Here is a 27757-nt window from a genome sequence, read left to right on the forward strand (position 1 = left end):
ATCATAGTTTAGCTAATTAAAAGCAAGAAAACAAGCTAACTAAGTCGTATAAATATGCTCCTATCAACAATGTGCCTCGACACCTTGCCCTTATTGCATAACAAAGATACAAACAAAGATCATTAAGTTCTATGAAAATCATAAGCATTGGCGAGGCACTTGTTACTATGAATTGCATGAAACTTATGCCAAGAATTTACTTAACACGATTGTGATCAACAACCTTTACTACTTTCGAATATAAGTTCATAACGATTAGGTGAAATTCCCTTATATCCTAGCATCAAACTTATGCATGAAAATTAAGCGTGCACTCTCAACCAACACACACAAATCAGTTTTAATTCATATAGATAAGTAAATCGAATTCACAACTTATGAAACGCAATTAGAAGTAATCAAATCATATAGCAAACATAAACATGGTTTCGAATCCCCCTAGCCAAAGGGGGTTTAGTTGCTCATACTTACAAAACAAAGAGTATTGAAATTAACATTGAAATCAAAGGAAACACAACACCTAAAACGTCCAGCAATCCACAATTGAATGGTATGCACGTCCAAGCTTCTCCTCATCCTCTTTGCTGCGGCACAAGGTCTAGGGACAGGTTTTAGATGGTGGTTGTATGGAGGAATGGATATGTAATGGGGTAGTAGTGTTTAGGATGGGTGAGGGGTGCGGCAAAGGTGTTTAGGTCAGGAATTATGGAGTATTGTGAGTGATGGCTACGGCAGAGAGCAATGGCTGATTTCTGGCGTGAATTGATGTGTATGAGAGGTGGTGGTTCGGCTAGGGCTGAGATATGAGTATATATAGGCACCTAAAACCCTAGGGTAATCAGATATGGACTTGGATAACCCAAATCCACAAGGAAAAAGGCTTAGAAATCAGAATTCACAAGGGAATAGGCTAAAAGGGTGCGGCAGATAAGGATAGGAAAGATAAGGCTTCTAGAAAGCCTTGCAAGGCAAGGAAATAGGTTTCTAGAAAGGGATAGGTGCGGCATAGATAGGTGTGAAGGGATAAAGCATCTAGAAGGTCTTGTTATGCAAGGAAAAGGGTTCCCTTGCTGAAATAGGTGCGGCATCCCTCTAGAATAAGGTTAATGTGTCCTCAAGTGTTTAGGACTCCTTTTCCTTCTTTGACTTGGAAAACTTCTTTGTTGCTGAAACTCAAGGCCAATTAGGTTTAACTTTCCTACTTCAAGTAGGAAACCTTGTTTGAGTAGGAATCTTCAATATTCTAGGAATCCCACTTCAACTAGGAAACCTTTGTCAACTAGGATTCCATCTTTAATTAGGCACTTTCCTACTTCAACTAGGAAACCTTGTTCAAGTAGGAATCATCATCTTCAAATCTTCAATTTCGTCCATTATTTTGGCTCCAAGTATGTGATGTCCAATCCAAGCTCAATTGTGATCCAAAAGGCTCCAAAATGCACCACTTTGCATACTTTGCCCTTAAAACCTGAAAACACATAAAACTAGCTTAAAAGACTACTTTGATTAAGGAAAAACAACTTAAATGCAAAAGAACTAGCTAACTAAGGCGCATAAATATGCTCCTATCAACTCCCTCACCTTCAACGCCACAAGCCGAGCCAACCAAGACAACATAAGCCACGAGCAGAGCAGCCTCGCAGCATATGCTACTTCTAGTTGAGCATCATTTCAAATTGAGCACCACCTCATATCGAACATCAGTTCAAGACAACATCTAGTTACTTCGGCCCACACATGGACTGAATTTCAAGTCTCCAGCCAAAAGACTCTCTTGACTGAAGACTTGGGGGACTACTGTTTATACCATATTTAGGGCCTCGCATTTAGATCTCGTACAAATATTCAAGGGACTTAAATGTAATTATGTGATAAAGGAATGGGCAAATATGTAATAAGTGAGGAGTCCTTATTCTATAAAAGGACCTATCACCCTCACAATTAGAGGAGGCCATTTCTGGAGCCTTCTCACCCCTCTCACATCCCTTCTCATTACAGAGGCTCTCTCCCTCACTTCTTAGAGAAATACAATAATCAGTGTGGACGTAGCCCAAACCTTGGGGTGAACCACGATACATCTTGTGTTATTTACATTACTTGTAGATTCACGGTCGGATTTACGTTGTTCCAAGACCTCCGGTTTTGTGCATCAACAACATCAATTATTTTAGGCTTTTTAATCAAAATGGTCTATGAGATTACCATAACTCCTCACTTTGGTCCTTGAAACGTAAAATCAATAGAAGTGGTATCTGAGTTTGTCCACCGTCAATCATTTTGGTACTTCCGTGAAATTAAATAAGATGAAATGAATACTCTCAAAAAAATTCAAATCAGTTTGCACATTGTTTTCGAAATTGAGGGTATTTTTGTCATTTTGGTCCTTAGTTAACAGAGATTTTTCATGGAATGACTAAAATAGTTGATGATGGACAAACTCATGGACCAATTCTATCGATTTCAAATCTTAGGGACCAAATTGATGAGTTATGCCAATTTTAGAGACCATTTTGGTGCTTGAATATCTTGAACTCTCTCTTTGAGCTATCCTTACTTGTACTAACTTGCTCTTTCAATAAAATTTACTTTGACCGACAACAAAACTAAAAACTATGATAAAATCTCAAAGTTTTATTGACTGAATAATATGAAAGATAAACCTTGCCATCATAAAGGATACTTGTACAATGTCTCTTAGCCCAAAATCTGTGGAAGTACAAATATAAAATGAATTAGGAATTAGGAAATCGACAAAATACTGAAATATCATAAAATGTTGAAAAAACTACAAGAATATTTTAATATTATGGAGTAACGCCCATGATACGATGCATGTGATATATTTGGTTTAATGAATATTATTTTTGGAAGCAACCTTATTGGTGAAACTACGAGGACTAAGGTCATCTTCAATAGAGAGGGCTAAAGGCTCAAAAGAAAAAAAAGGGTCATGATTTGTTCAAAAACTTATCTCCAACCGAAGGCTGGATTATAATTCTATTGAGCCCAGACCATTATTTGGCCAAAGAGGCATCATACTAGCCAAATGTAGCCCCTCTTAGCCTTCTTTTTTGGGTCCAATCCTCAATTGCAATAATTAATTCAAATTCAACGGCTAGATTTAAAAATAGTTTAATTAAATTAACCATAAATTTAAAGTACAAACTTAAAACTAGTAAATTATTAAGGGGGATATGTTTTAGGCCCTTCAGTGGAGATAATATATGAGTATGGCCTGACACTGTTCATTTTAAAAAAATATTTTGCAGAACTATAATTTTGGACGGGTCTATATTTAGCCCTTTTGGTTGGAAATGGCCTAATTTCCTATTATATTATCGTGATAGGGTGGTAATTAATTATGAGCATGCAAGAATACAAGTCATTTCTGTCTAATATAGTGCGGAGCCAAAAATCGAGGCTAAGAAGGGCCTGTAGGCTAGGCCATAACTAAACAAAATATAAGAGAGGAAATTCAGGTTTATTTTTGTATTGACATGAATATTTATTTTGAAACAACTTTATCTTCATATATAAAACCAAGGGCCCAATAAATAGTGTTTTTTGGTGTCACAAGCTTCACCAAAAAATAATTGAACATAAATGCCCCCTCAAACAAAAACTTCAAAAGCAACTCAAAATAATGCATCAAATGTGGTAGGGGTATTTTCATCATTTTGACAATGTTTTTTAATGCTTAATTTTTTTGTTATAGTTTTTTTTATTTTATTTTTAATAATTAGTACCTTACAATAGGCTAGCAATAATGTGATTTAATCAGTTGTTCATTAAATATTATTTTCTCTATTTTTAAACACATTCAAAACATCTTAAGAGGAGATAATACCAGTTATAAAAAATGTCTTTCGCACGCTGATAATAACGTGATTAAATTAGTTGTCAAATGAATGTTTTTTTTTGAACAAACGATATTATCTACACTAAGGGGGAGAGGGTGGGCTTAGCCTCACAATGAGCTAGCAATAATGTGATTCAATCAGTTGTTTATTAAAGATTATTTTCTCTATTCTTAATGTAAATTCAATAGAGACCAATTTTATTATGTGGATTCAACTGCTTTAAGGGGAGATTTGGGCTAAATGACACATTAGGCCTATCATAATATAATTTGTTATCGAATTTGCTATCCGCGAGAGTCAAATTTAAATCTCAGGACTTTCAAATAAAACGAAATACACGCTACTTAGTACTTACATTGGCACAGATAATTATAAACTAAAGAGAATGATGAATCTTTATAGCTTTCATGAGACATTAGTATTGAAAAAGTTATACCAGAAAACTAATTGTTAAAAACATATGGTGGCAACACATTATATAGTGGACCTTATTTCATAACAAAATTAGTTTGCTTTCAAAACAATTGCTCTTTGAGCAATTTGAATACATGTGGTGTTTTAACAATTTGGTAAAATATATGATGGAGATGCAGAAGGGGCCTAGGCCTATCCTGGCCTCACATGCTCACCTAGGGTGTGTTTGTTGTATCGGAATATCTCGGACTGAACTAGCTTCAGGAACTAAACTGGACTGGCTTAGACTAGACTAAGCTGGACTAATTTAGTGAAACGTTTGGTGCAGTGTCGGACTAAAAAGCAGAATAACTATTAAATTTAGATACTATATTATTTAATCTCTATTTATTAATATTTTATTATTAATCTATCATTTTACTTGTTTCTAGAAACACCTATCTAATGGCCAATTTTTATTTTTCCAAGCATATCACTGTTACCCATTCCACTTTCCTCCGCTACTCTCTCCCTCCCCTCTTCCCTCTTTTTATCTGGTTCACCATTTTTTAGACTTCTCTTCCACTCTCCTACTCTTCGTATACATCTCTCTATTTTCCTCCACCCATCTCCCTCCCATCTCCTCTTTTCCACCATCCACTCTCTCCCCAACCTCTCCCTTTATTCCTTATGCAGAGGATTCACCAAAGTTCACCACCCAACGCCTCCTCTGATTTTCTCGGAAAATCTCGGGATTTTCTGCTGATTTTGAGTCTTTGTTTTGAATTTGTTCGGGAGATTCGTCTGCATGTGCTTTTGGGGGAATTTTAGATGTTGGATTTTGAGGTTTTTGTTTTGAATTTGTTCTGGAGATTCGTCTGCATGTGCTTTTGGGAGAATTTTAGATGTTGAATTTTGAGATTTCAATGGGTGGTAGTGGGTTTCAGATCTGGACAGGGGTAAGTGAGTAGGAGTTGCAGACGACAAAGGTGTGCAAACGATGTTGGAGACGGGATTAGCAATCCCGTGGTTTTTTGGGGGTCTCACTAGGACGACTTAGCAAAGCTCTTAGTCGAAACGAGTCCGACTTAATCCCATTAAAGTTTAGTCCAGCTTGCACCAAACATGGGATTAGTAGTCTTAGCAAAGTAGTCCAATCCAGTGAACTTTAACGAGGGCAAACAAACACGCCCCAAATGTGTTATTAAGGAAAAATATGGATTATGGTTCAAACGTGAAACAAGGCTAGAGAGAAAAACCTAATTTTCTCCACATTGACGCCTCGTCTACAAATTGCTCAAGAAAGAGATTGTAGATGATTCACGACTAATTATCAAGGTATATTTGACATATTTCTCAGTAATCATTTGAGCATATCATGGATCCAAGATCTGGGTTCACAAATCGGGTCTCATGACTTTACCCAATTTAAGTTTACAAAAACATAGTAAATGACAGAGTTTGGTCTAAGAAACTCATGCCAAATCCTAAGTTGAACAAGTGATGCCATTCTCATGGGCTCCAATAGGTTACTGGAGGCCGAATATGCAAAAGCTTGGATCTTGATGTTGGATTTGCACCTTTCAATTTAATCTTCAATTGCCTCGCCATCATATACACCGTCAAATACTTATTTGAAGTAAGTGAATGTGCCGGAATGTACGATTAATTGCATATGTATTAGGTGAATTCATTTTTTATTTTTATAGAAAAAAATTGGAGGAGGTAAATCCGAATCTCTTGAATGCAAAATAATTTCTCTTAACCATTTGACCTTCTATTAAAAAAAAAAACACTTGACCTAAGATCTCCTTCTGTATTAGGTGAATTTGCAACACAGTGTCATTATACCATACCGTCACACAATAAAATTGTCATAACTGATAATAAGGGAACTTACACCACCACTAGAGAAACTTACCGATCACAATTCACAAATGTCCATCTTAAAATCCATTTTATGTCTCTCAACAAAAGAAGAATTTACGTTAAAAAGATTTGCAACCACATAATATCTAGTAATCAAAACGCCACAATAACGACAAACGGGTTCTATTTCCATGTAAGTTGGTCTCTGAGGACAGCAGCAACCGAACAAGTAATGATTCCTACGGACTCTCTTCCCGTCTACTTTCTAGTACTAACACACCAGAGCTAAATAGTGTCCTGTCCAAGCCCACAGTACCATGCGCGCGCACTTCCACGATTACAGGGCGCAAAGTGGGCATATAGACACCGCGTGGGGCTGCACAACAAAGTAACGAATCTGTATGAGTCTATATCCTTCTTGGACTTCAAAGTGGTGAGAGAGAGTAAAAAGCAGAGAGAGAAAGAGGGACAAAAAACACGGAAAAAAAGAAAACCAGCTTTGATCCAACACTCCCTCCACTACCAAACAACCAAAAGACAAAGAAAGAAAGAAAGCTGCTTCCTTTCCCCTTTCATTCCCTTCCAAAACAGCCAAACCCAAAAACCCTCTGTCTCTGTCCCTTTCTCTTTAACTAGTAGATCCGTTCCTTTGCAAAAGGGCTTTGTGTTTCTGGCGAGAAATTGGTTGTGGGGTCCATGAAGATCTCTGGGTTGTCGTTGGTTTCCACTCCAGTGGCGTTTCTTCGATGATCAAATTGTTTCTTTGTGGTATATGTTGGTTTTTGCAACTGGGTTTTTGCTAGACGGTTTGAAGCTTTAGTGGGTTCTGCGATACGATGCAATCGGATGGGTCGGAAACATTGAGCCCAACAACCCTACGGCTGCAGTCCTTGTCCGCCGCCGACACCAGAGGGAAGCACAGGATACATGCCGAGTTGAAGCGGCTCGAGCAAGAAACTAGATTCTTAGAGGTCAGTGTGATTCTTTTTACCTGTGATGGTGGGAATTTGAGTTCGTCTTATGTTGTTGGATTTTGATGTCTTATGTGTCGTTTCTGAGCGTGATTGGATGCATGTGCCAGTGAGATAGTGAGAATTTCCAATTTTTAAGGATGAATTCAATTAGCTGCTGGATTTGTACGGTCACTGGATTTTCTGTTTGTTTGTTTGGAGTTTTAAGGTTTAGAGAGTCAATGATGGAATCTAGGATTGGATTGGATTGGATTAAAAATGCATTTATTAGAGTTGTTAGGTTTGTGGTGAATGTGTTAAAATGGTTGCAGAGTTTGAAATGGTTTAATTGATTGTTTACCAGATCGTGGTCCTGTTTCATCAATCCGTAGGTTCGGTTTCCTAGTTCTGTAGTGTAATGTGAGAGTTTGGGAAATTTATGCATCGCTCTTTGGAGTGTATTCTCAGCTTTGCCTATTGCAGCCATGTGACCCTCTTATTCATTGTTACCCCAAATTTATGAGGGTTGTTGTTCGATTAATATGACCCTCTTCGTCAGGTTTTCCGATTGCGCCCTGTGACCCACTTTCTATCCATATTTTTTGCAAAAGTTGGAAATTTTTGGAGTTATTAGTCGTTGTCCGGTTATTATGTACGTTTGCATTTGGGAATAGTTGATTGCCTTCTCGGTTGTTATAGTTCCTTATCACATGTGCAGAAGGGCAATTTGATAATAAATTAATAATGGGATAATAGACGGGTGAGTACATGTTTCTTGTGAACAACTGATTGATTTTGTTGGTAAGAAAGCATGATCTTTACAGCTAAGAGGTGTACCTGTGTATTTTAGTTTTATTTGCTCACTTTTAACTTTTGAGAAGTGAATCGTTGAGCTTTACACTTTATACAGCGGCATACTTTCCTCATTTGTTTGGCATGTGTTGTATACATATTTGAGTCCTCTACATCAAACTCTGAAGTTAATGTTTTTGATGGTTGTCTTGTTGTCAAATTGTTTTGATAACTGAAAATGCGGTGCAAGACTACAAGATTTTGGTCTTTAAGTTGTTCTTGAAGACAAAATTTTGTTGGATTGAAAAGATGACCAGGGGTGTTGCGGAATAAGGTTTCAAGCAAATGTTTGTGAAAATGCATGACCTATCATATTGTTGATAACTGAAAACTAGAATAAAATTGAAAAAAGTTAGCAACATAGTAAGTACCTACTTATCACAAGAGAAGAACTGTAGTCAAATAGCTTAAAATTAAACGGCAGAACATTCAGTTGAATCTAGCGATCTCCAGTGCTATCTTAAAGTTTCCTGGGGCTGTATTAATAACAAGAGGTTTGTAATAGTCAACTTGGCCAGATCTACCAACATTCAGAGTACCTTGAGTCCTAAGTTTCAACTTTTCAGCTGTGAAGTTCGTAAAAATGATAAAGGCTAATTAAATGGTATCAGAGTGTTTGGAAAGATGGCTTCTCATGTGCTGAGTAGAAAAATTATGAATTTGTCACATTTATATTTGGATATTTAACCTCTTTGGGCTTTTGACTGTTAGAACACTCCGTCCACTAACCTAGGAGCAACTGCTATTATTGGTGTCATTGTCTGTGGCTAAAAGTTGTCAGACTTGCAGTTAACGTTATGCTTCAGATAAGTTTTTTGAAACCACATATATTGGTAGAAGTTGTTAAACTGGCTGCTATCATTTTGGTTTGACGAGCAACCACATATATTGGTGGGACAGTCATGTCTGGAGTTATTTTCAAGTTTTGGTTTGAGAGGGGGTCTAATTAATCTTTCCATATATCAATTGATGCCGCATGCTCTTGAGACTTACAAATCATACCTTCTTTTAAGAAATGAAACTCCATATCCTCTGTCTTCGGAAGCAACTAAGGTTAAAGATGTTTGAGTTTCGTGACTCACTCTTCCACCATGTGGGTAGCGCAACTTGAGGAAAGAGTGAGGCATAGAAAACGTTCTGGTCAAAAAGTTGGATGTCAATGAACTTGCAGTGTCATACTTTTCTTGTTAAGATAACTTTGAAATGTGATTATGTTAAAAAAATTTCTTTCGGCACTTATTGGCTTCTCGAATGTTTCTATAATAAAGCTTATCTACCACTCATCATTGTCAAGCATCTAGTGACACATTTCAGCCTCCCACGACCCCGAATTTTTATGGCAAGCATCTAGTGACACTTTACATATTAGGTTTACTTCGGAATTGGAGATTTATAATGGTTATTGCTTTATTTGTTTTCCTCTCTTTTTGTTGGGCAGGAGTTTCGATTATCTAGTTATGTGATTTGGTAATCAAAAGGCACCCCGAAAAAGGGATTCAGCAGCTTGTTGTGTGTGTGTTTGTTTGTCATGATTTATCAGCATGACATCATTATGAAGGCTGCTGAATGTATTTTTTTTCTCCTCATTTTGTTTGTGCAGGAAGAACTGGAGCAACTTGAAAAGATGGATAAGGCATCATCTGCATGCAAGGAGTAAGCACCAAAGCTACTTAGAATATTTTGATTTTTTTTGTTTTTTTTTATCCAGAAAGCTATTTTCGAACGTGATCAATATGTTTACCAACTTTTGTTTGTGCTCCAGAATACTAAACAGTGCGGAAACAAGGCCTGATCCATTACTCCCAATGTAACACCTCTATTCTGCCTCTTTTTGCGGTGTTTCGTTGAACTTTCCCATCGTTTCTGATTTTCATCTTCTTGCGATTGACAGAACACACGGCCCTCTTAATCCGTTCTGGGATCGATGGTTCGAAGGCCCCCAAGACTCAAAAGGTTGCAGATGCTGGATATTGTGATTATTGTTGCCGAGTTCCAGGCTTCCATCGTCGTTTGTTCACACAGGCTTCAATTAGGACATTCAAAGATTTTGTTTTTACTGTTACCCGCAAATGTTCCACAAAACGTTTCACTGTGCAGATGACAATTTATGGCAATGCGAAATTTGGGAGTGTCTTTAATTTAAGGCAAATTTGCATAATGTAACCATTTTTCACAAGGTAAAATAGAGGCAGAGCATTACAATTTTTCAGGCATCTCGTATTGTTTAATGAAATGCCTAATGATTCACAAGGTAAAATATTCTTCAAGCATTTGAAATTGGGAACGATCTACACATTTGCTCAGAGCAAATAGCTTTGATGATACACAACTGACACTGATACATCACTTAGCCTTGAAACCCCAGATACATGAAAAATCTCCCTCTCTCGCTCTCCGTCTTTCTTCAAGTGGGCGCTTTCCCTGTAACGTGCTGGGCAATCCAACCTAGACCATCATACAGCCCTTCTCCTGTGAGGGCACAACAGGCTTGGATGTGCCAGTCATGATTCTTGATGCTGTGAAGAGAGAGTGTGTCGGTGATCTCTGCTGGGGTCATTGCATCCTTGAGGTCTTGTTTATTGGCAAAAACCAGTACAACAGAATGTTGAAGATCCTCATGCGCCAGCAACCTCAACAGTTCATCTTTCATAACTGAAATTCTGGCCCTATCCGTACTGTCTATAACCGCAATGATAGCATGTGTTCCACGGTAATATGTTGCCCATGAAGTCCTCAGTCTTTCTTGTCCACCAAGATCCCATACCTATCATTGACATGATTTGCAGGTATCTTCTTTAGATCTTAGCGTCTAACACCAAGAAAACTTAAGCATGATATAATGCCTTGAATGAGAGAGAATGAAATGAAAATGGCAAGGGAAGAGAAAACTGAGAGCATGACTAACATTTGATCCAACTGAGATGTAAAGCATCATTTAAATGGGGTAGCGCAAAATATTTAATGAGCTAAAAAGACTTGGACACAGACCAACAATGTCACTATACATGAAGGATGTCACTATCTTCTAAGTTTTAACGACGACATTCAATTCCTTTCTACACTTCTTTGATCGCCATCAGCAAAGTCGTAGTTATCATGCTCAGTTGGCAAGTAATGTTGAAATTTCATGCTTCCTGTGTAGTTGGACGTATTGTTGCTTGACATGTTAAGACATATATTTCAGAAACACAGCAGGGACAATTAGCCTGTCCAAAAGTACATCCTCCAGATATATCAAATCTATGCCATTTTAGATGTACGAATGATGACACACACACGCACATGGCTCTAGTAAGTAACTAGAATAAAACTGAAATGAAAAAAAGTAACAACAAGAACAAACAATCCAAGTAAAATTTACGCCTAATCCTAACTGTTATAACATTAGTTTCTTCATTCTCTATAAATTCATCATATCAAAACTGTTATAAACAACGAGAATGAAACTGAATGATTTCTTATAAAGACCATGAATATATTAAACAAAAACATAAAACAACTCTAATCATCCTTCCACAAAAGAATGTTCAAGCACTTGAAGTCAAGTACTCTCATGGTAAACATATCTAAACTGTGAGAGCTTTCAGAGCATATAAAACAACTGGTGTGTTTCCGGTTAACTCTTAACCTTTCAATGTGTCGAGCATGGTATACTTCCTATTAAAGTACTTGACACAAAATGATTGACCACATTGTATGCCCGGTTAAAAAAATTCTGCAACCCAAAATAAAATATTCCTCTTCATTATTAGAACAGATGATCAACTTTGAAAGTTACCACGAAGAGGCCACTACTATTATGCTTCAGATAAGATTTGTGCAAAGGATAAGATTTGTGGAAAGGGCTAAAAGCTCATGCTGCTGTAAATCTCCCAATACAACACCGATAATCTTAAAAGAAACAAATTTCACCGAACAATTTCCTCCCCTTAATACTGCAGTGAACTATAACTCCATTAACAAAATGGGTTTGATGAGGGTGATTATATGGGATAAATGTCAAAGGCATTGCCATGGATAGGATTATCAATAGCAGTAGGGGAACGGCAGGCAATTGAGGGAAAGTAACAGATACATCTAGTCACCATTAAGAAACCAAACAATTGGGTAAGATGATTTCTTTACACAACCCTATTAACTGCATGGCTATCTAGAAATATCTATCAGGAGAAGAAAACAAAAATAAGAAACTGAGAAATTCAAATCAATAGCCAAATACAGTATTAAAAAGTCTAACAAAAAGCTTGTTAGAAAACAACAAGAATTCAATAAACACAGATAAAAGGACCCCTCCACAGCTCGACCACACATCCTAAAATGGATAACCATTCGTTAACGAAATTTAAAAAAAAAACAGAACATAGAAGAGAGAGGAATGGCTAAGGTACCTCGAATCGAATGTTCTTGTAGACAAGCTCTTCGACGTTGCTGCCTACAGTTGGGTTCGTAGTGACAACCTCTCCCAAGTGTAATTTGTAAAGAGTAGTGGTCTTCCCAGCATTGTCCAACCCAACTACCACTATCTTATACTCTTTTGCAGGAAACAACATGAACCAAAACTTGGAAATGAATGCCCCCATCTTCTATCCCCAACCCAAAAATCCCTACAACACCCAATATTTATCAGAACAAAAGAAAATTTTAAATCGAAAAACATCTAAAAACAAATAAATTACATGAATATATTGATTTCTGTGTTAATTCTGGATGGTTTGGTCAAATCAAGATTTAAAAATAAAATAAAAACAGTAATAAAAAATAAGCGATGACAAACTAATGTGGCTTCGATCCGAAATTAGCAGATCGATGAACAGAAACATTTCAAGAATTAAAAAAAGTGGAAAGGAAAACGATCGAACCTGGATTTGGATATTGGCGGAAGGGTGAAAGATGGAGGAGGAGGAGGTGGCGGTTGATGGCGGGGAAGGGCGGTTACCGATGGTTCGGGAAGCGGAGGATTGGAACCAAGAGAAACCCCCGAGATTAATTTTGGGTTTGGATCAGGAATCCGCCCAAAAGCTTTGGGGTTTCAGAAATTTTGCGATCCGTATGGGGAAAGCTTAGCGGTGTTTGCGACAAGGCGATAAAGGAAGCGCCTTTAGAGTTAAATATTGGGAACTTCAACGAAAGAACTCGCTCGCTACTCTTTAGAGTTAAATATTGGAACTTTAACGAAAGAACTCGCTCGCTACTCTTTAATTTAACGAAAAGTCAATACTGTACTATTCATTTTACCTTTTATTTCATCTTTATCATTAAAACTCAAAGTTTTCAAATTATTTTCATTAATTTTCTTTAAATATTTAATTAGTCGTTGAAGTACCCACCAAAAATACTTAATCGTTCAGGAAGTGGTGTCGGAGGCCGCACGGCTCTTTGGGACAACATAATGACGTGTGTTGATCAGTATGTAACATTATATAATACGAAAAATAATTTCAAAAACAAAAAAAGACGAGAAATAAATAGTTAAGTTTAAAATGTAAATAATTTAAGAAACTTTAACGAAAAGCATCCGGTACTATTTATTTTAACGAAAAACTACATTTTTACACTAAAAAATCAATCCTGGTACTATTCACTTTACCCTTTATTTTGTCTTTGTCATTAAAACTCAAAGTTTTCAAGCCATTTTCATTAATTTTCCTATAATTTAATGGCTAAAATATCAACGCAGTAGTAAATAATAGGTAGCATTGAATCCCATCATTTCACCCTTAGTTTTGGATAATCTCGACTTCTTGTTTTTTGACCAAATGATAATATCTATATTAAGATCATCTCAAACTTTTAGTTAAATTTAAAATTTTTAACCTAGAAATAGTTTTTCTCCTCCAATTATTCTGAGTTAAAATTTTAGCCCGAGATTATTAAAAAATGAATTTAAAATAATTTTTTTCTTGAAGTAACTTAAAAAAAATTATGTAGACTATCCTAATTTAATTTTGTGACCATTTTAACCTAAAAATATTTAGATTCCGATAAATATTGAAAAACCACTAAACCGACACCATGAAACTCGTGAAACACTATAAGGCCTCGTTTGGCAACTCGGACTGTACTGACTATTTCTGTCGGATAGGATAAATAGTCATCATATAGTACTGACTAAATTAATCGGGCGTTTGGTGCAGTATCGAACTATTGACCATATTATTTATACTGTGTTTGATACTGAACCAGATACAAACAGGGAAGAAAAAAAATTGACAAATCTTTGTTTGTTTGTTGAACTTTTCTCATATTTATACCTATTCAAAACCACACAAATTTTCAAATAACAAATAAAAATAGTAAATTTCAAACATCAAATTCACAATATTTTCCAATAACATAAAAGAAGGTTCACAAAACACAACTGCAGTCGTCATGTTATATAGATTAATCCAACCACATATCCAAATTCACAAAATATACAAATGCAAGCTGGTTTCAGTAAGAAACAGTTTGTCCAGATAACCAAAATATGTGCATGATGCTGCTTTGCTTTTAGTAAGAAGCAATTTGTCCAAGTACTCAAAATATATACATGTTGTAGCTTTTAACAAAAGATATGCATGTTGCTTTTAACAAAATATATTGTTGTTGTTTTCTAATGTCAACTGCGATTACTTTATCCAACTAACATGAGTACGAAGGATTTTTTTCATTGAACCATCCAAAGACAATAATGTCCTCTCATGCTGTGGCTTTTCGAAAATGATATTCAGTGTCTTGATTTGATCCTCAATAGACGAATCCATCTTTGACAATTTTGAAGCAATCTTAGGTTTTGAATCCACTCATTTCCCAAAAGCAGCTTGTAAAACTTCACCCAACTTATCAACTGGTTCAGAAAGCATTTCTTTAAATGTCACAGCTAGATCATTATCATTAGCAGCTGACCTCTTCCTTTTCTTGGTACTTGAATTGCTGGAACGTTGAGCAATAGAGGGAGAACTAGTCTCCACCTCAGCTTCATCTTCATCTCCATTAATTTGCTGAGGCTCCTTCATCATCTCCGTAGGAATTGTAGCTCATACTCCGGTTGCTCAGTCTTTTCCAAAAATAACATTCAATCTGTCGTACATGGGATACGATTTTCCTAGCCAAAAAAATGTATATTACAATATATAAGAAAATTGAGGATTCAAATTACTAATATAAACAAATAATTTATTGTTATCCGTGGGAACTTTTAATCCCGATGGTCTACTTATCACATCTCGAAGTACTTTGGAATCAAAAGCCAACCCTTCCCAACCTAGGTAAACAAATATAAAATTCATGTCTAGATTACAAACTCCCAACATATTGGTCGCAATCTCTCCCTTCCTTGATTGGTATCTTGGTTTATCTCACTCAGGGACATGAACATTAATGTAAGTCCCATCCAATGCCCCCAAGCAATTCTTTATATATAAAAAAAAATCAATGACATTAGTAAGCTCAATATATTTAATTACATTAATTTTAGAAGTAATTTTTATAAAATATGAAGAATTCCTCCAACCAACTCCATTTAGGATCTGGGTAGGCATTAGGAATGGGTTCTGGCACTTTTAAAAGTCTACCTCGCAACCTTAACACTCCATGTAAAATGGAATTGAAATACCTACTTATGGTCTCCCCCAATGGACAAAACCTACTCTCAAGTGTACGATTCTTTATATGATGTGCAAGTATATGCAAAAACATGCAAACTTGTTCTTCTATGTCACTACACCATCCAATTTTACTCTACCGTGGTCACGGAGCATCTAACATAAATAATGGAATGTTTGTAACGCCCCGACCCGAAAATTTTATTTCGGAAACTAATTTCGATGATGGGCCAAAATTAAGCTCTAATTTAACTAACTACCATTAATCACAATTCTTTATTTAAATTTCTTAATCACTCACAAAGTCTATAACCAACATTTATTTATCAAAAACATAAGATTTAATTTTCCAAGTTTGTCACCTAATTTCTTTTCTTAAAACAAATTCCCAACAAGAGATTAATTCTCGATTATTTAAGGTTGCAACCAGCCCTGTTAAACTGCCTACATACCCTTGAACGAGATCAAGCATTTCGTAGTTCACCATTTACTACACTCGAACATTCACCACATAAACCATTATATCTTAACATTATACCACAAATCAGGCACACAACATTCTAAGAACATTCGAAGAAGCACAATAATATTCTCTAGCCACTCTGATCAACGAGTCTTGTAACTCAAATAATATCACTTAAATAGAAGTAAAGAAGATTAGAAAGGAATCTGGAAAAGAAAATAGGTGTGGTAAAAACAGTACTTTGCTTTCACAAAATCTGCAGAAAATAGCACTATTGGACCAAGTTTAGGCTCCCTTTGGAACATTAAAAAATAAACCAAACTGTGTGATATTATATGGGTTTTGAAGCTTGTGTTCTATACTTTAAAAACATATAAATTTTGTAGAAAACAGAGCTCTAAATTGGAAGTTATGCCAAAAAGAAAAATGGAGTCTTGAAACTGGAAACCCAGTTTTCTGCTACTGTTTGGCAGCTCGCGACCCAAGTATAAATAAGATTTTGATTAATCAAAACTCAATGGAACTGGGTGAAAATAATTGGGTTACGATCATGAACATATGTACTTTCAACACACTAAAAATTTTCTTCAAAGAAGCACATCACCTAGAAATTAAGCGCCAAAGAAGGCTACTCGAAACTTGAGTTTTCTTTGCAAGGAAATCAATTTTCTGCAACTTACATAACAGCCCACTTCCAATTCATATAACAAATCCCAAAATACTTCCAGGTAGTCCAGAAGTCATGTATACAACTTCCAAAACTAACATGACTCAAAATTTAACAAGAAATTGACCTTTTGAACCAAACCCTTGATCAAGAAATTTGATCTACAAACCCATTCTGAATTACTCAACTCTAATTCATGTTCAGACTGGTTCATTGAATGATAGAAAACCCTAAATAAAAATATGAACTCCAAATATATCACAACAGTTTCAATTCTACTTAAGGAAATTAAATTTGAAAATCAAGACAATCAAGGAACTAGGAATTTACCCTTCAATTCTTTGAATCTTTCCTTCACAATCATGTTCTCTAACTCTCATTTTCTCTGCCAAACACTCTCTCTCCGATTTTTGTCCGAAGAAAGAAGAATTTCCTTCCAAAAGCTATGGAAGAGTCGCCTCCTCCCCCTTTCTTTCTTTTGCCCCTCTGATTTTTTCCTTCCCGTGGCCTATTTCCATCCAAAACACAATATGGAACCTTCCCAAAACCATGGCAAAATGACTATTTTGCCCCTACTTTCGTTCGTTTCTATTTCATTCGTTATAATCCCGTTTGTCGAACGGTTTTCGCCTACACACTCGTGAAATCGTCCTCTATCCAAATATGTCAATAAATATGACAAAATATATGAGGATAAAATACGTCCTCATATAATTACGTTAAACCAACTAGGGTATTTTCGTCTTTTTAACTTATCGATACAAATATCTACTGTAATTATAAATACATTGTAATTACAAATATGACTACAAAATACTTATTTTAATATTCAAATCCATGAACTGATCTTCACATTTTTCCCACTGAACTTTCCTTAACCATTTATTGATTTGTTTTCCTATTTCCTTCACATATTCATAACATAAATAATTAATTTATATATTTAAACTTTTCAGGGTATTACAACGTTCTTCTATCCATTCTAATTTGGTTCACACATTGAACATCATCATATCCTATTATGCTGTCTAAATAGGCTAGCTCTACCATTCTCCTAACAAATGTGCGGTTTCTAAGTGCAAGTTGCCGATTACGCCTTCTAGCTGAATTATGGTTCATCATGAATCACATCATCAACCAAGTCTCAATTTTCAAGTACCATAACTTAACAATGAAGCATGCCACAATATTTCTTTCATCCATGTCTAGTGAAAATATAAAATAACATTATTAGATAGTGGCAAATAATTAAGTAACTGGAGCATGACATTATACATGTAAGTAAGGACATAAGAAAATACAAGAAGACATGATTATTGGTTAATTAAAGCAAAAATGCATAATAACATTGAAAACGGAATAGCATAAGAACTTATCAACCAAAATCAGGATGCATATTTCATAATTGTTTCCTTCCCTACCAAAATATTACAACTCTGATATGCAGTGCCGCTACTATTTGCGGTTGTGTCATTAAGACATTATAACACAACAATAGACCACAACACAGTTATTTTCCATCAGCCAATGTGATCCTAGACAAAGCTAAACACCTAAAATGAACAAATGCAACCAATGACACCGCTACATTGAAGGAGACTTCGTACCAAATACAAGTGTGAAAAGGAAGTACCTTCTGAATATAATGCCAGACCAAGAAAAGAAATGTCATAGGCAGATAATAAATCGTACATACCGTTTGGGTGATGAGAGGGAAAAATTACAATGAAATCATAAAGATGTCTTGACATTCATCCATTAAGGAAGCATGTTACGAATCGAATTCAAAAAATCAAAACACCAAGTTCCGGAGAGAAAAGAAGTCTAGTCTATGATGGCACTTTGTACAACCTCAAATCATTGTATATTTATCACCTCATGCTCTTTCCATATAATGACCCGGAATTGTGACTCGAAAACATCAACTTAATGGTCACGCTGAAGTTTACTAATTATGCTCTCTAATGTTTCAAAAGATTCAAGATTGTGACTCGAAAACCCTACTCACATACTCACATATATCCAATACATACACATGTCTAAGCCATTAAACTGAGCTGCTAAAAGGGCCAAATTATAGCAGCTAACTACGTGTAATAAGTGAACCTGCATATTCCTACTCTACACTCTGCACTAAATGCGTACTATCAATTATCGAGCGAAATCTCTGATTCTTCGCAAAAATCATAATTACCCATAAATAATTGATGCTCAACAGCGACTATTGAGTTGAAAAGGCTCACATTTGGCAGTGTTTACACAAAATTGTTTTTTAGCCACTCATCTACAGCTTCTTCAATACGCCCTTCTCGATGCAACATCTACACCCAATCGACCAGCGAATACTGCTGATGTTCATGAAGAATCTAAAATTCCACACCCAATCCCAAGTACTAAACAATATACTGATATGGATGAAAGTTCAACACCAACAACAAATCTAAAATTCGATCCCAACGACGAACCCTAAAATTCAAAAATTCTAATTAAAACACAAAATTACATGATCAATTGCATAATTAGAGAGAAAACAATAACTAGATTCAATCAATTGAGAGAAAATTGCAAGAAAATAGAAGGGGGGGGGAGAACAAAGGGAGGGCCGGAACTTGGGAAAAAGAAGACAAATGAGAAGATGAACTTGGATTCAAACAAAGAAGAAGAAGGTGTTTAAGAAGACTAACGTAGGATTCACACAAGAGAGCAAGCACAAAAGAGGCAGAGAAAGTAGCTAGATAGGATCGATAGTGCGTCTGGAAAGGAAGGAGAGAGCGAGAAATTTCACCCGACTAAGGGCTGGTTTGGTATTGCTGTGCTTTGAAAAAAAGCTGCTGTGAGAATAAGCAGTTGTGCTGTTAGAATAAGCGGCTGTGAAATAAAGCCAGCAGAGTGTTTGGTAAACTTTTTGTAAAAGTGCTTTTGGAAAAAAAAGTGTTTGGTAAACTTTTATGTAAAACAGCTGTGACTGTGTGAAATGACCAAAAAGAGTATAATACTATATGTGCTATTAATTTAATTTTCTTAACAAATAAAAGTGAATTATTAAATATATTTTATTTTTAAAAAAGAAATATTTATAAACTTTATCTTAAATATTAATTAGTATGACAAAGTACTTCAATTGAAATATTTTAGACTGAATAGTTAGGATTCATTAGTACAATATTGTTAATGTACTTGAAAGTAGTCTAATTAGATGCATTCATCAAACTTGATGCTATTCTATTTCTTAATGCTTCTATCTCATGGGATCCTTCAACTTGATAATTTTGGTATTCTTCATCATCATCATCACTACTATCGCTCTCTTCACAATAGTCCCTGGGGTCATCAAAATGACGATCACTTTCAGAATACCTCCGTATGTAGTTATGAAGAGTCATTGTAGCAATGACAATCTTCACTTGCTTATTGAACGGGTAATTAGGCATATCCCATAAAATTGCCCATCTTTTCTTCCATACCCCAAAAGTTCGTTCAATGATGCTCCTTAGAGAAGAATGCATGTGGTTGAATACCTCTTTATGACCCATTGGTTCGGGATCCCTACGAAAATCCGGGAGATGATATCTTTCACCTTTATATGGTCCCAAATAACCTCTCATTTGTGGGTACCCTTGATCACTCATATATTTCATGCATTTATACCATCCATTTCTAAAGTCTTTGTGATGTTTTTGTGTTAAAATTGTAGCACTTTACCTTACCTTGTGTTAATGTGCAATTAAATTTGTTTTAGGATAAATTTCAAGCAAAAGCAGAGAGACACGGGCTGGAAAGAACAGAAAAAGAAAAAAAAAGTAACAGAAATAAATGGGACGGTAAAAGGAAAGCAGGACACAAAAGGAATAAAGAAAGGAAAAGAAGAATAATAGGCTTAAGTGGGGAGTGCACTGACAGAGGAATAAAGAGACTAAAAACAGAAAATAAAGAGAAGACCGACGGGGATAAAAGTAGAAAAGAAATAAAAAAAAAACTAAAAGGGAGAAAGGAGTGCGCAAAAGAGGACAGTGGGAAGGAAGTGGAACAAAAAGAAGGCGCAGAAGGAGTGCATGATGGCAAAAACAAAAGAAAAGAAAGAAAAGGTGGAGACACGGCAGACAGAGGATAGGCGCAGAATAAGAGGGGACATACTGATTGGAGAGGAGGGGGAAGGCAGAAAATAAGGAGAATAAGAAGAGAGAGGAGAGACTGCCAGAGTAGCGTATCGACAGAAGCAGAAAAACTGTGCGGGAATAAGAAAAGAAGTGAAAGCCGGGGCGCAGCAGAAGACGGGGAGAGAGAAGCAACAACAAAAGAAAAAGATATAGACACGGGGACAGATAGACTGACGGGAGAGAAAGGAGAAGCAGAGACTGACACGGCAGAGAAGCAGAGAGATAGACACGGAGTAGAGAGCGACAGAAGAAAAGGGTTTTATCTTCTCAAACTCATGTTTAACATTTGGTTTAATTTGAGAATAATGTGTAACTAATTTTTAGTAGTTATGGGCTGTTTTGAAGCCCCGAATATGATTGTAAGTTTGTTGTGATATTTTGTTTGAATGACTTTTATGAAAGGATGAAAATTGTTTCACTACTTATGTCATTGATAAATTCTTTATGTGTTTCTATGGATGGATACATAGTGAGCATATCTAGGATTTTAATGCTATGAATATATGTTTACCTGCCCTTGTTGAATGAGGACCTACATATGTTCTAGAGTAGCACTTGTTAATTGTGGTTAACATGTGAACCGATTTCTAGGATAAGTAAGACAACGCCAGTACTTACGATGCCTTGTGATGACTCAAACTCTTTTTATTCTTAATGATTTCTACTTGTTAAATCTATGAACACGCCATTCTAGATTGCATGTTAGGAACTAAGTTAAGTTGAAAACGCCATTCTCTTAACATACTACGTAAGAAAGAGTAATAGGTTGTGTTCTAACATTGAGCCAACTTGAGCATCTTCATCCGGAAATAAAAGACATTTGAATGAAACATAACATGCTTGCATGATTATTTGGTGGTGGATAGCATTTCCCCTAACTCGTTTTCTTAACTTGTGAATCAAAATCTATTGGTATTATTTAAACTTGTTGAGGTCCTGTTTTGTCCGATTTAATTTAAATAGCTAATCAACTCCAAAAATCCCAAATATTTGTGTGAGCATAGCTTGGTGTGTCTAGTTTATGTGTATAAAATTTCGTTGCATTTGGATAAGTGTAAGTTAGTATAATAATTATTGTTCGGTGGCTGGTCAGTGGAGACAGCCACCCTGTTTTTGTGACATTTTAAGTATTTGGATAAAACAATCTTCTGCGGGAAAGACCCTTATTTTCATATGCTACAATCGACAAATTTTAGTGTTAATAAGGAAAATTAATAGGATATTTGTGTGCTACTTTGTGGTGTGCTACTTTGTGGTGTGCTTTTATACCTACCAACACTGCATCTACCAAATAATATTTTCCTGAAAATTGAAAATTTTGTTTTGTATTGTAATAATTATACAAAGCAAGTATGTAAATTTTTATAAATAAGTATGAAGATTACCATTTGGAGGCTTTGGAAAGTTTAAATTTGGATTCCGTAGCATGCATAAAAAAACCCTTGAATCATGTGCAGTGCCTTCCCATCCGGCACAAGCAAATGTGAATTGCATGTCAAAATTACATGCAGCCATAACATTTTGTGTCGGTATTCCTTTCCTACCAATGTATGGAACTTGATCCGGAGGTGGTATTGAAGCCTCAACATGTACTCCATCTATGGCACCAATACAATCCTAAAAATAATAACATAGAAGAAAATCATCAACCTACACTTATAGTTTGCAAACACTTATAGTTTACAAATAAGTTAGAAGACGAGTCAAAATTTACCTTAAAATAAGGCATGTATCTTGTATCTCTCCTTATTTCTTGGGGAATGCCACGAAACTCAGAATCCATCGGTTTGATAATATCTATTGCCATCTTACATACGATATCTAACACAACACCAAAATATCTACTAACAGTCTCACCAGAATGTTGAAATCTCTCTTGAGCTAATCTATTTTTCAACCATGTCCCAACATATGTAAGAACATTCCTAATATTTCAATTGCATTCATTTTCCTTGAACCTTTCAACCCATAATTAGTTTGCAAGTCATTGGATAATCTATAAAAGACATCTTTGTTCATCCTAAACATTCTATAGCATCGCACATGATTTCCTTGTAGTACTTCCATCAACCAAATATTACCTGTTTGGGAAGAATTCATACACGGAGTTTTGTGGACATATTTTAAATAATATGTTTCAACAGCTCTCGCTACAGCGCATATAATTACACCATCCTCCAAATCCTGAACATCATCATCAGAGGTATTCATATTGAATATACACCTGTAACCTAACACATAATTCAACATCCCACAAGTCATAATCCAACAATCACTAAGAAGTCATACTCCGACATTCAAGAACAAGTCATAATCCAACGTTTAACAAGAAATCATAATTCAACATTCAACATATAATCCAACATTCAATAAACATGTAGTAACATTCAATACATAATCTTAATGCAAAGTACAACCACACATATAGTCCTAATTCATAGTTTTAGGCTTTTAGCTCCCTATTGTTCTTTGTTGAACAGATATTTCAACCAAGTTAGCTGGACTTCAGGATCTTTCATCGTGCCAAACACCTTTCGCTTCTCTACGCTACAAAATAAACATGTAGCAAACAGCCATAACTCGCTAGGTGGCTCACAACCAGGCAATTGTGCAACAGTCGCTAACACTTCTGAAATACTATTTCCGATATGCAGTTTGGACATCAATGAGTTTGCAGAACTCCTAGTTTCATAAACTTCAACAAGACGGTCAATTTGACCACAAAGTTTTGCAGCACCTCTAATTTTTTTCCCTTTCTTGTTTTGCAATTCTCCTTGGTTAGCCGCTCTTTTTTTTTCCCTTCCTACTAGCTTGCCTTATATCCTGCATGGTCTCAATTTCATCCTCATCATCTGAATCAACTTGTCCTATAGATTCATCTCTTGTATCTGGTGGTAGTACTCCAGAGGAAGGTGCCCAGGCATGTTCACCGGTAGCAACTGTGTTCGAGAACATCCTATCTAACTTGTCCTCCATCTCAGGACTAATGCCATTTTTTCGGAATTTTCCATATTCTTTGTTTATCTACAAGTAAGAAAGAATATGGTTAAGCCATATTGCATGATATCATAATACATATTAAAAAATAAATACACAAACCTGAATTTTATTATTCCACCACTCCTGAGAGGCATCAACGGTACCCTTGCTCGAATTCCACCCTAGGCCAGTTTCTTTACCAACTAGCTCTTTCCACAACTTCCACTCATTTTTAAGTGCATCCCACTTATTTTTCAGTTGCTTTCTTTCATAATCATGCCCTGTCTCTGCCTTGAAGTTAGCTCTAATATTTGCATATCCATCTTTGTCAAAGTGAGTGCCCGGACGATGTCCGGCCTCAACCTCCTTGATGCAAATATCACAAAATATAGATATATTGTGGGCATTCCATGTAGCAATAGGATTTGACGAAGATGCCCCATTCTTTGCCATTGATACCAACTACTGATTTGTAATATAACCAAGAAATAACCAATAAACGATCCACATACAACTACAAAAGATTACATCACAGTTTGGGAAAAAAATTGGACCATTAATCACAAGATTAAATTGCACAGGTTTATATGGATACCCCACAGGTTTACCAACACATGCTTATATGGATACCCCACAGGTTTACCAAATGTAATTTTAGTCCATGTGATTTTCCATACAACTATTTATTATATAAGACTACTCGGACACAACAATTTACGACCATTAAAGCATTCTAGACTAAATAAACATTTCATCACACTAATTCATTAAGTGGAAGTTAGTTTGAACAGAAGAGAAAACTTATAATAAAAAGGACCACATTATAGAAAGAAAGAAAACTTATAATAAAAAGGACCACATTATAGAAAGAAAAAAAATTATGTTAATTAACATATAAGTTTGAAAAGTGGTTCGATTATTCTTTGAAATTTCAGAATGTAATGTCAACTATCCTTGAAGAATTCACACGATGAACCATAAAAATACATGAAAATTCATTAACACATAGATCAACCATAAAAATGTATAGATCAACCATAAAAATACATGAAAATTCACACGATGAATAAGATAAAAATATTCACTTGACTATTATTATTTTTTTAGTAGACAAGAAGACTGAGAAATGAAACAAGTAGTCTATCTAATCCTAATCTCTGAAAAACCTTGTTTCAAGTAAGAGCTGAAAGCCAAACCAACAAACACCAAAAAACCTAAAAGAAAAGAAGATGAACACACCAGAACATATAACCACTTCTACCTATTTCATTCTTTATCTCTCTTTACTCCTAACCACTTCTACCTATTTCATTCTTTATCTAATCCTAACCAACAAACACCTAACCACTTCTACCTATTTCATTCTTTATCTCTCTTTACTCCTGCTTAATTTGTTTTTGAATCATTCAATCTCCCAGGAACATTGTTCGATAGCTAAGTAACAAGGCCTTTTTTTGGGTGGCTGGTAACAGACTTTGTAGTTGCTCTGTTCTGTCATTAATCTGTCTAATATTCTGTTCTCAGGCTGCTGATTCTCAAATTATGTCTGATTATGTGCGTCACTTTCTTCATCAGTACACGTACGTGACAGAGCCTCTGGTTTTTAACAACTGTTTTTTGTCTTCCCTTTTGTAGTTGGAATTGTGCAGTTTTTTTATTCTTATTTTCGTTAGTGTTTTCAGTGGCTTTCAACTGTATAATGTTGACATGCTGAATTTTGGCAATAAATCTTAAAGACATAATTCCAAGCAGGCTGAAGTACTTTTGGGAAGCATTTTGTTGCATCCAACTTATGATGATCAAGATATTTCGTTCATCTTGGACTTCATTTTGGGGCATCATATGTTTTTGGGTTTGCAGAATGCATTTTCTTTGTTTGACATTGCATTTTCTTGCTTAAAACCATAAGACACGTTAGAAATCATGTAACCTGGTAAGTACTTTACAAAGCTATGATTTAGAGGTTGAAGTTGTAAACATTTGAAACTTGCGGTATGAATTATCAGTCAAAAGTTTCTCTTTTGTATAGGATACAGTTGGGCCAGCTTGCAATAGTCAATGTTGCTGCAAACACTCCATGCTCAAATTTAACATAAATCAGCTACCCTAATTTCATTCTTTCAAGTTTTGGTCTTCTACTTTAATCCCTAGGTTTCACGAGAGGATATGTACCACTAATCGAATATGATCACGAAAATTACAAAATGCTTGAAAGAAAACTCATTTCAAGTGCAAACTAATACGTAAACACATAAACCAAATACCATTTAAATGCAATCACAAAACAGATTTATCAAAAACATGAAAACCGAATTTTGTACCAAGACAAAAATAACCCACATGTTCGAGTACAGCCTCAGCGATGTCCTCAGAAACCCACATCCTTCCAGAGAGATACGATACGAACACTGACAAAGGGATGACAAATCAGAAGCACAGTTCACATATTAGAACCAAAGCAAAGCTTTATAAAAAATTATCCTTTACCTAAACCCAAATCAGAAGCAGACCTTCTCAATTTTTCTTGTTTCCTCCACAAACCCTAATTTTTCCCCAATTATTTTTTTCCCAATTATTTTTTTTCCACAAACCATATCACCTTCCCCAATTAATTTTTCCCCACCCTCCATCCCCATTTGTTTTTCCCGACACCCATACCCTCATCCCTTTGCTTTTCCCACCCCTTTTTCCCTCTCCCACCCCCAAAGTTAAAAATCCAAACAAATAAATAAATAAAATTTACAAGAGAAACTTACCAAACGAACCTGGAGAACGAGAGAACAAGGGAGAACGCTGGTTTTGGAACGAGAGAACAAGAGAGATCTGGTTTCCTGGTTCGGGTATGCGAAAGGAGAGTAGACTGAAGGAAAGAAAGGAGGAAGACGAGAAGGAGAGAGAGGCGGAGAGGAGAGACTGTAAGGAAGGAGAGCAATTTTGGATTATTGAAAAATTCATTAAACGTACACTGTTCACCCGTGTTTTTGGTTTAGGAAGCTGCAGCTGTTTTTGGGAAGCTGCAAATAGCAGCTTCCGGTTTTGGGCTTCTTTTCACCCTCAGCTTTAAAACAAAGCTGCTTTTGGAAAATTTACCAAACACCTTAAATCCTTCTAGCTTTTTTTCACCCTAGCTTTTTTTTTTAAGCACCTCACTACCAAATTGGGGCTAAATTGTACCGTGGTTTCGGAGGGTATAAGCAAACAGGTCTTTATCGTATAAAGTAGGCGGGTCCTGATTATTTAATCCAGTGGCTATTTAATACAAATGAACACAAACACCCTATTCTGTATTATTAGTACTATCCGATGTCTTATACGGTGTGTCAAAAGAGGCCTAAAAGAATATAAAAGAATTTTTTTAATTACTTTAGTTGTTAGATTTATATTTGGACCATTAGATCTTTTTTTTACTGTTGAATTTGATTATATTAGATCTTAGCCGTTTGATTCAATTAATTTATAGTTATAAAAAAAAAATAAACATATATGGTGGGCTAGCCTCACTAACCCGGGAGGAATCCTGGCCTAAATTTTCTCCAAGGATTGGAGCAAGTTGGGGTAAGTTTAGAACCTAAAATTTGAGTTTTACTCTAAGGGTTGGAGTAGGTCTAAGGAGTGGGGAAGTAGGCTAAGTTCTAATGTGGCTTGCATAATATGTAGTTCAACTTCGCCCTTGGCGAGAATCAAATTTAAGATCTCTCACTTACAAGTGAAGAATTATTTCATACAACGAGTCATATTTCTTTACATGATGGCCTAAGGCATCATTTCATCATATAAGTGTTGTAATTCGAACTATTCATTTTCTTGACAATCCTCAAAAGAAAGGAAAAGGAAAAGGGAAAAAGTGGATGGTGGGATGAGACTCTAGGGGACGTTGGGAGGCCTTGGGATCACTTGTCGAAGACAGGAATTGGTCTTTGGAGAATCTAGAAGTGTAGAAATGATGTGATTTTTCAAGGCAAAGCATGGAATCCGACGGAAGCA

At 35.8% G+C, this 27757-nt stretch overlaps 3 protein-coding genes and 1 long non-coding RNA gene across 6 annotated transcripts; 1 reads left to right on the plus strand and 3 right to left on the minus strand.

Moving 5' to 3' along the window:
• The first annotated feature begins 6365 nt into the window (after nucleotides 1-6365).
• On the plus strand, nucleotides 6366-10073 carry LOC103403956 (guanine nucleotide-binding protein subunit gamma 2-like). The gene is made up of 4 exons (XM_008342803.4): nucleotides 6366-7093; nucleotides 9525-9577; nucleotides 9687-9731; nucleotides 9816-10073. The coding sequence occupies exons 1-4, from the start codon at nucleotides 6959-6961 to the stop codon at nucleotides 9898-9900; spliced, it is 318 nt and encodes a 105-aa protein (XP_008341025.1). The 5' UTR covers nucleotides 6366-6958; the 3' UTR covers nucleotides 9901-10073.
• LOC103403955 (uncharacterized) lies at nucleotides 10074-13312 on the minus strand. Its single transcript, XM_070816229.1, has 4 exons — nucleotides 13261-13312; nucleotides 12784-13042; nucleotides 12313-12528; nucleotides 10074-10688 (listed from the first exon to the last, which is right to left on the minus strand). Exons 3-4 carry the CDS (start codon nucleotides 12502-12504, stop codon nucleotides 10329-10331), a joined length of 552 nt encoding a protein of 183 aa, XP_070672330.1. The 5' UTR covers nucleotides 12505-12528; nucleotides 12784-13042; nucleotides 13261-13312; the 3' UTR covers nucleotides 10074-10328.
• Nucleotides 13313-14268: 956 nt separating this feature from the next.
• On the minus strand, nucleotides 14269-19276 carry LOC114822167 (uncharacterized). Of its 2 annotated transcripts, none has more exons than XR_003770313.2 (2): nucleotides 18881-19276; nucleotides 14269-15008 (listed from the first exon to the last, which is right to left on the minus strand). It is a non-coding gene; the product is annotated as an uncharacterized lncRNA (long non-coding RNA). The 2 variants fall into 2 exon arrangements; XR_011577434.1 differs by lacking the exon at nucleotides 18881-19276 and adding an exon at nucleotides 16968-17133.
• Nucleotides 19277-23114: 3838 nt separating this feature from the next.
• On the minus strand, nucleotides 23115-26751 carry LOC103401330 (uncharacterized). 2 transcript variants are annotated; one of them, XM_070816230.1, is made up of 4 exons: nucleotides 26530-26751; nucleotides 26114-26181; nucleotides 23894-24235; nucleotides 23115-23818 (listed from the first exon to the last, which is right to left on the minus strand). In XM_070816230.1, the coding sequence occupies exons 1-4, from the start codon at nucleotides 26726-26728 to the stop codon at nucleotides 23573-23575; spliced, it is 855 nt and encodes a 284-aa protein (XP_070672331.1). In that variant the 5' UTR covers nucleotides 26729-26751; the 3' UTR covers nucleotides 23115-23572. The 2 variants fall into 2 exon arrangements, with proteins under 2 accessions (XP_070672331.1, XP_070672332.1); XM_070816231.1 differs by having other exon boundaries at nucleotides 23140-23818; nucleotides 26539-26751.
• Between the last annotated feature and the right edge of the window lie 1006 nt (nucleotides 26752-27757).

This window comes from Malus domestica, chromosome 16 (genome assembly GCF_042453785.1).
Source record: "Malus domestica chromosome 16, GDT2T_hap1".
Taxonomy (NCBI): Eukaryota; Viridiplantae; Streptophyta; class Magnoliopsida; order Rosales; family Rosaceae; genus Malus; species Malus domestica.

Coding starts and splice junctions, on each gene's coding strand:
- LOC103403956 (XM_008342803.4), top strand. CDS start 6,959: ATGCAATCGGATGGGTCGGAAACATTGAGCCCAACAACCCTACGGCTG. Junction 9,578..9,686: donor GCATCATCTGCATGCAAGGA/GTAAGCACCAAA, acceptor TTTGTGCTCCAG/AATACTAAACAGTGCGGAAA. Junction 9,732..9,815: donor CCTGATCCATTACTCCCAAT/GTAACACCTCTA, acceptor TGCGATTGACAG/AACACACGGCCCTCTTAATC.
- LOC103403955 (XM_070816229.1), bottom strand. CDS start 12,504: ATGGGGGCATTCATTTCCAAGTTTTGGTTCATGTTGTTTCCTGCAAAA. Junction 10,689..12,312: donor ACAAGAACATTCGATTCGAG/GTACCTTAGCCA, acceptor TGTCAATGATAG/GTATGGGATCTTGGTGGACA.
- LOC103401330 (XM_070816230.1), bottom strand. CDS start 26,728: ATGAATTTTTCAATAATCCAAAATTGCTCTCCTTCCTTACAGTCTCTC. Junction 24,236..26,113: donor CTGAGGCTGTACTCGAACAT/GTGGGTTATTTT, acceptor ACAAATCAGTAG/TTGGTATCAATGGCAAAGAA. Junction 23,819..23,893: donor GGTGGAATAATAAAATTCAG/GTTTGTGTATTT, acceptor TCTTACTTGTAG/ATAAACAAAGAATATGGAAA.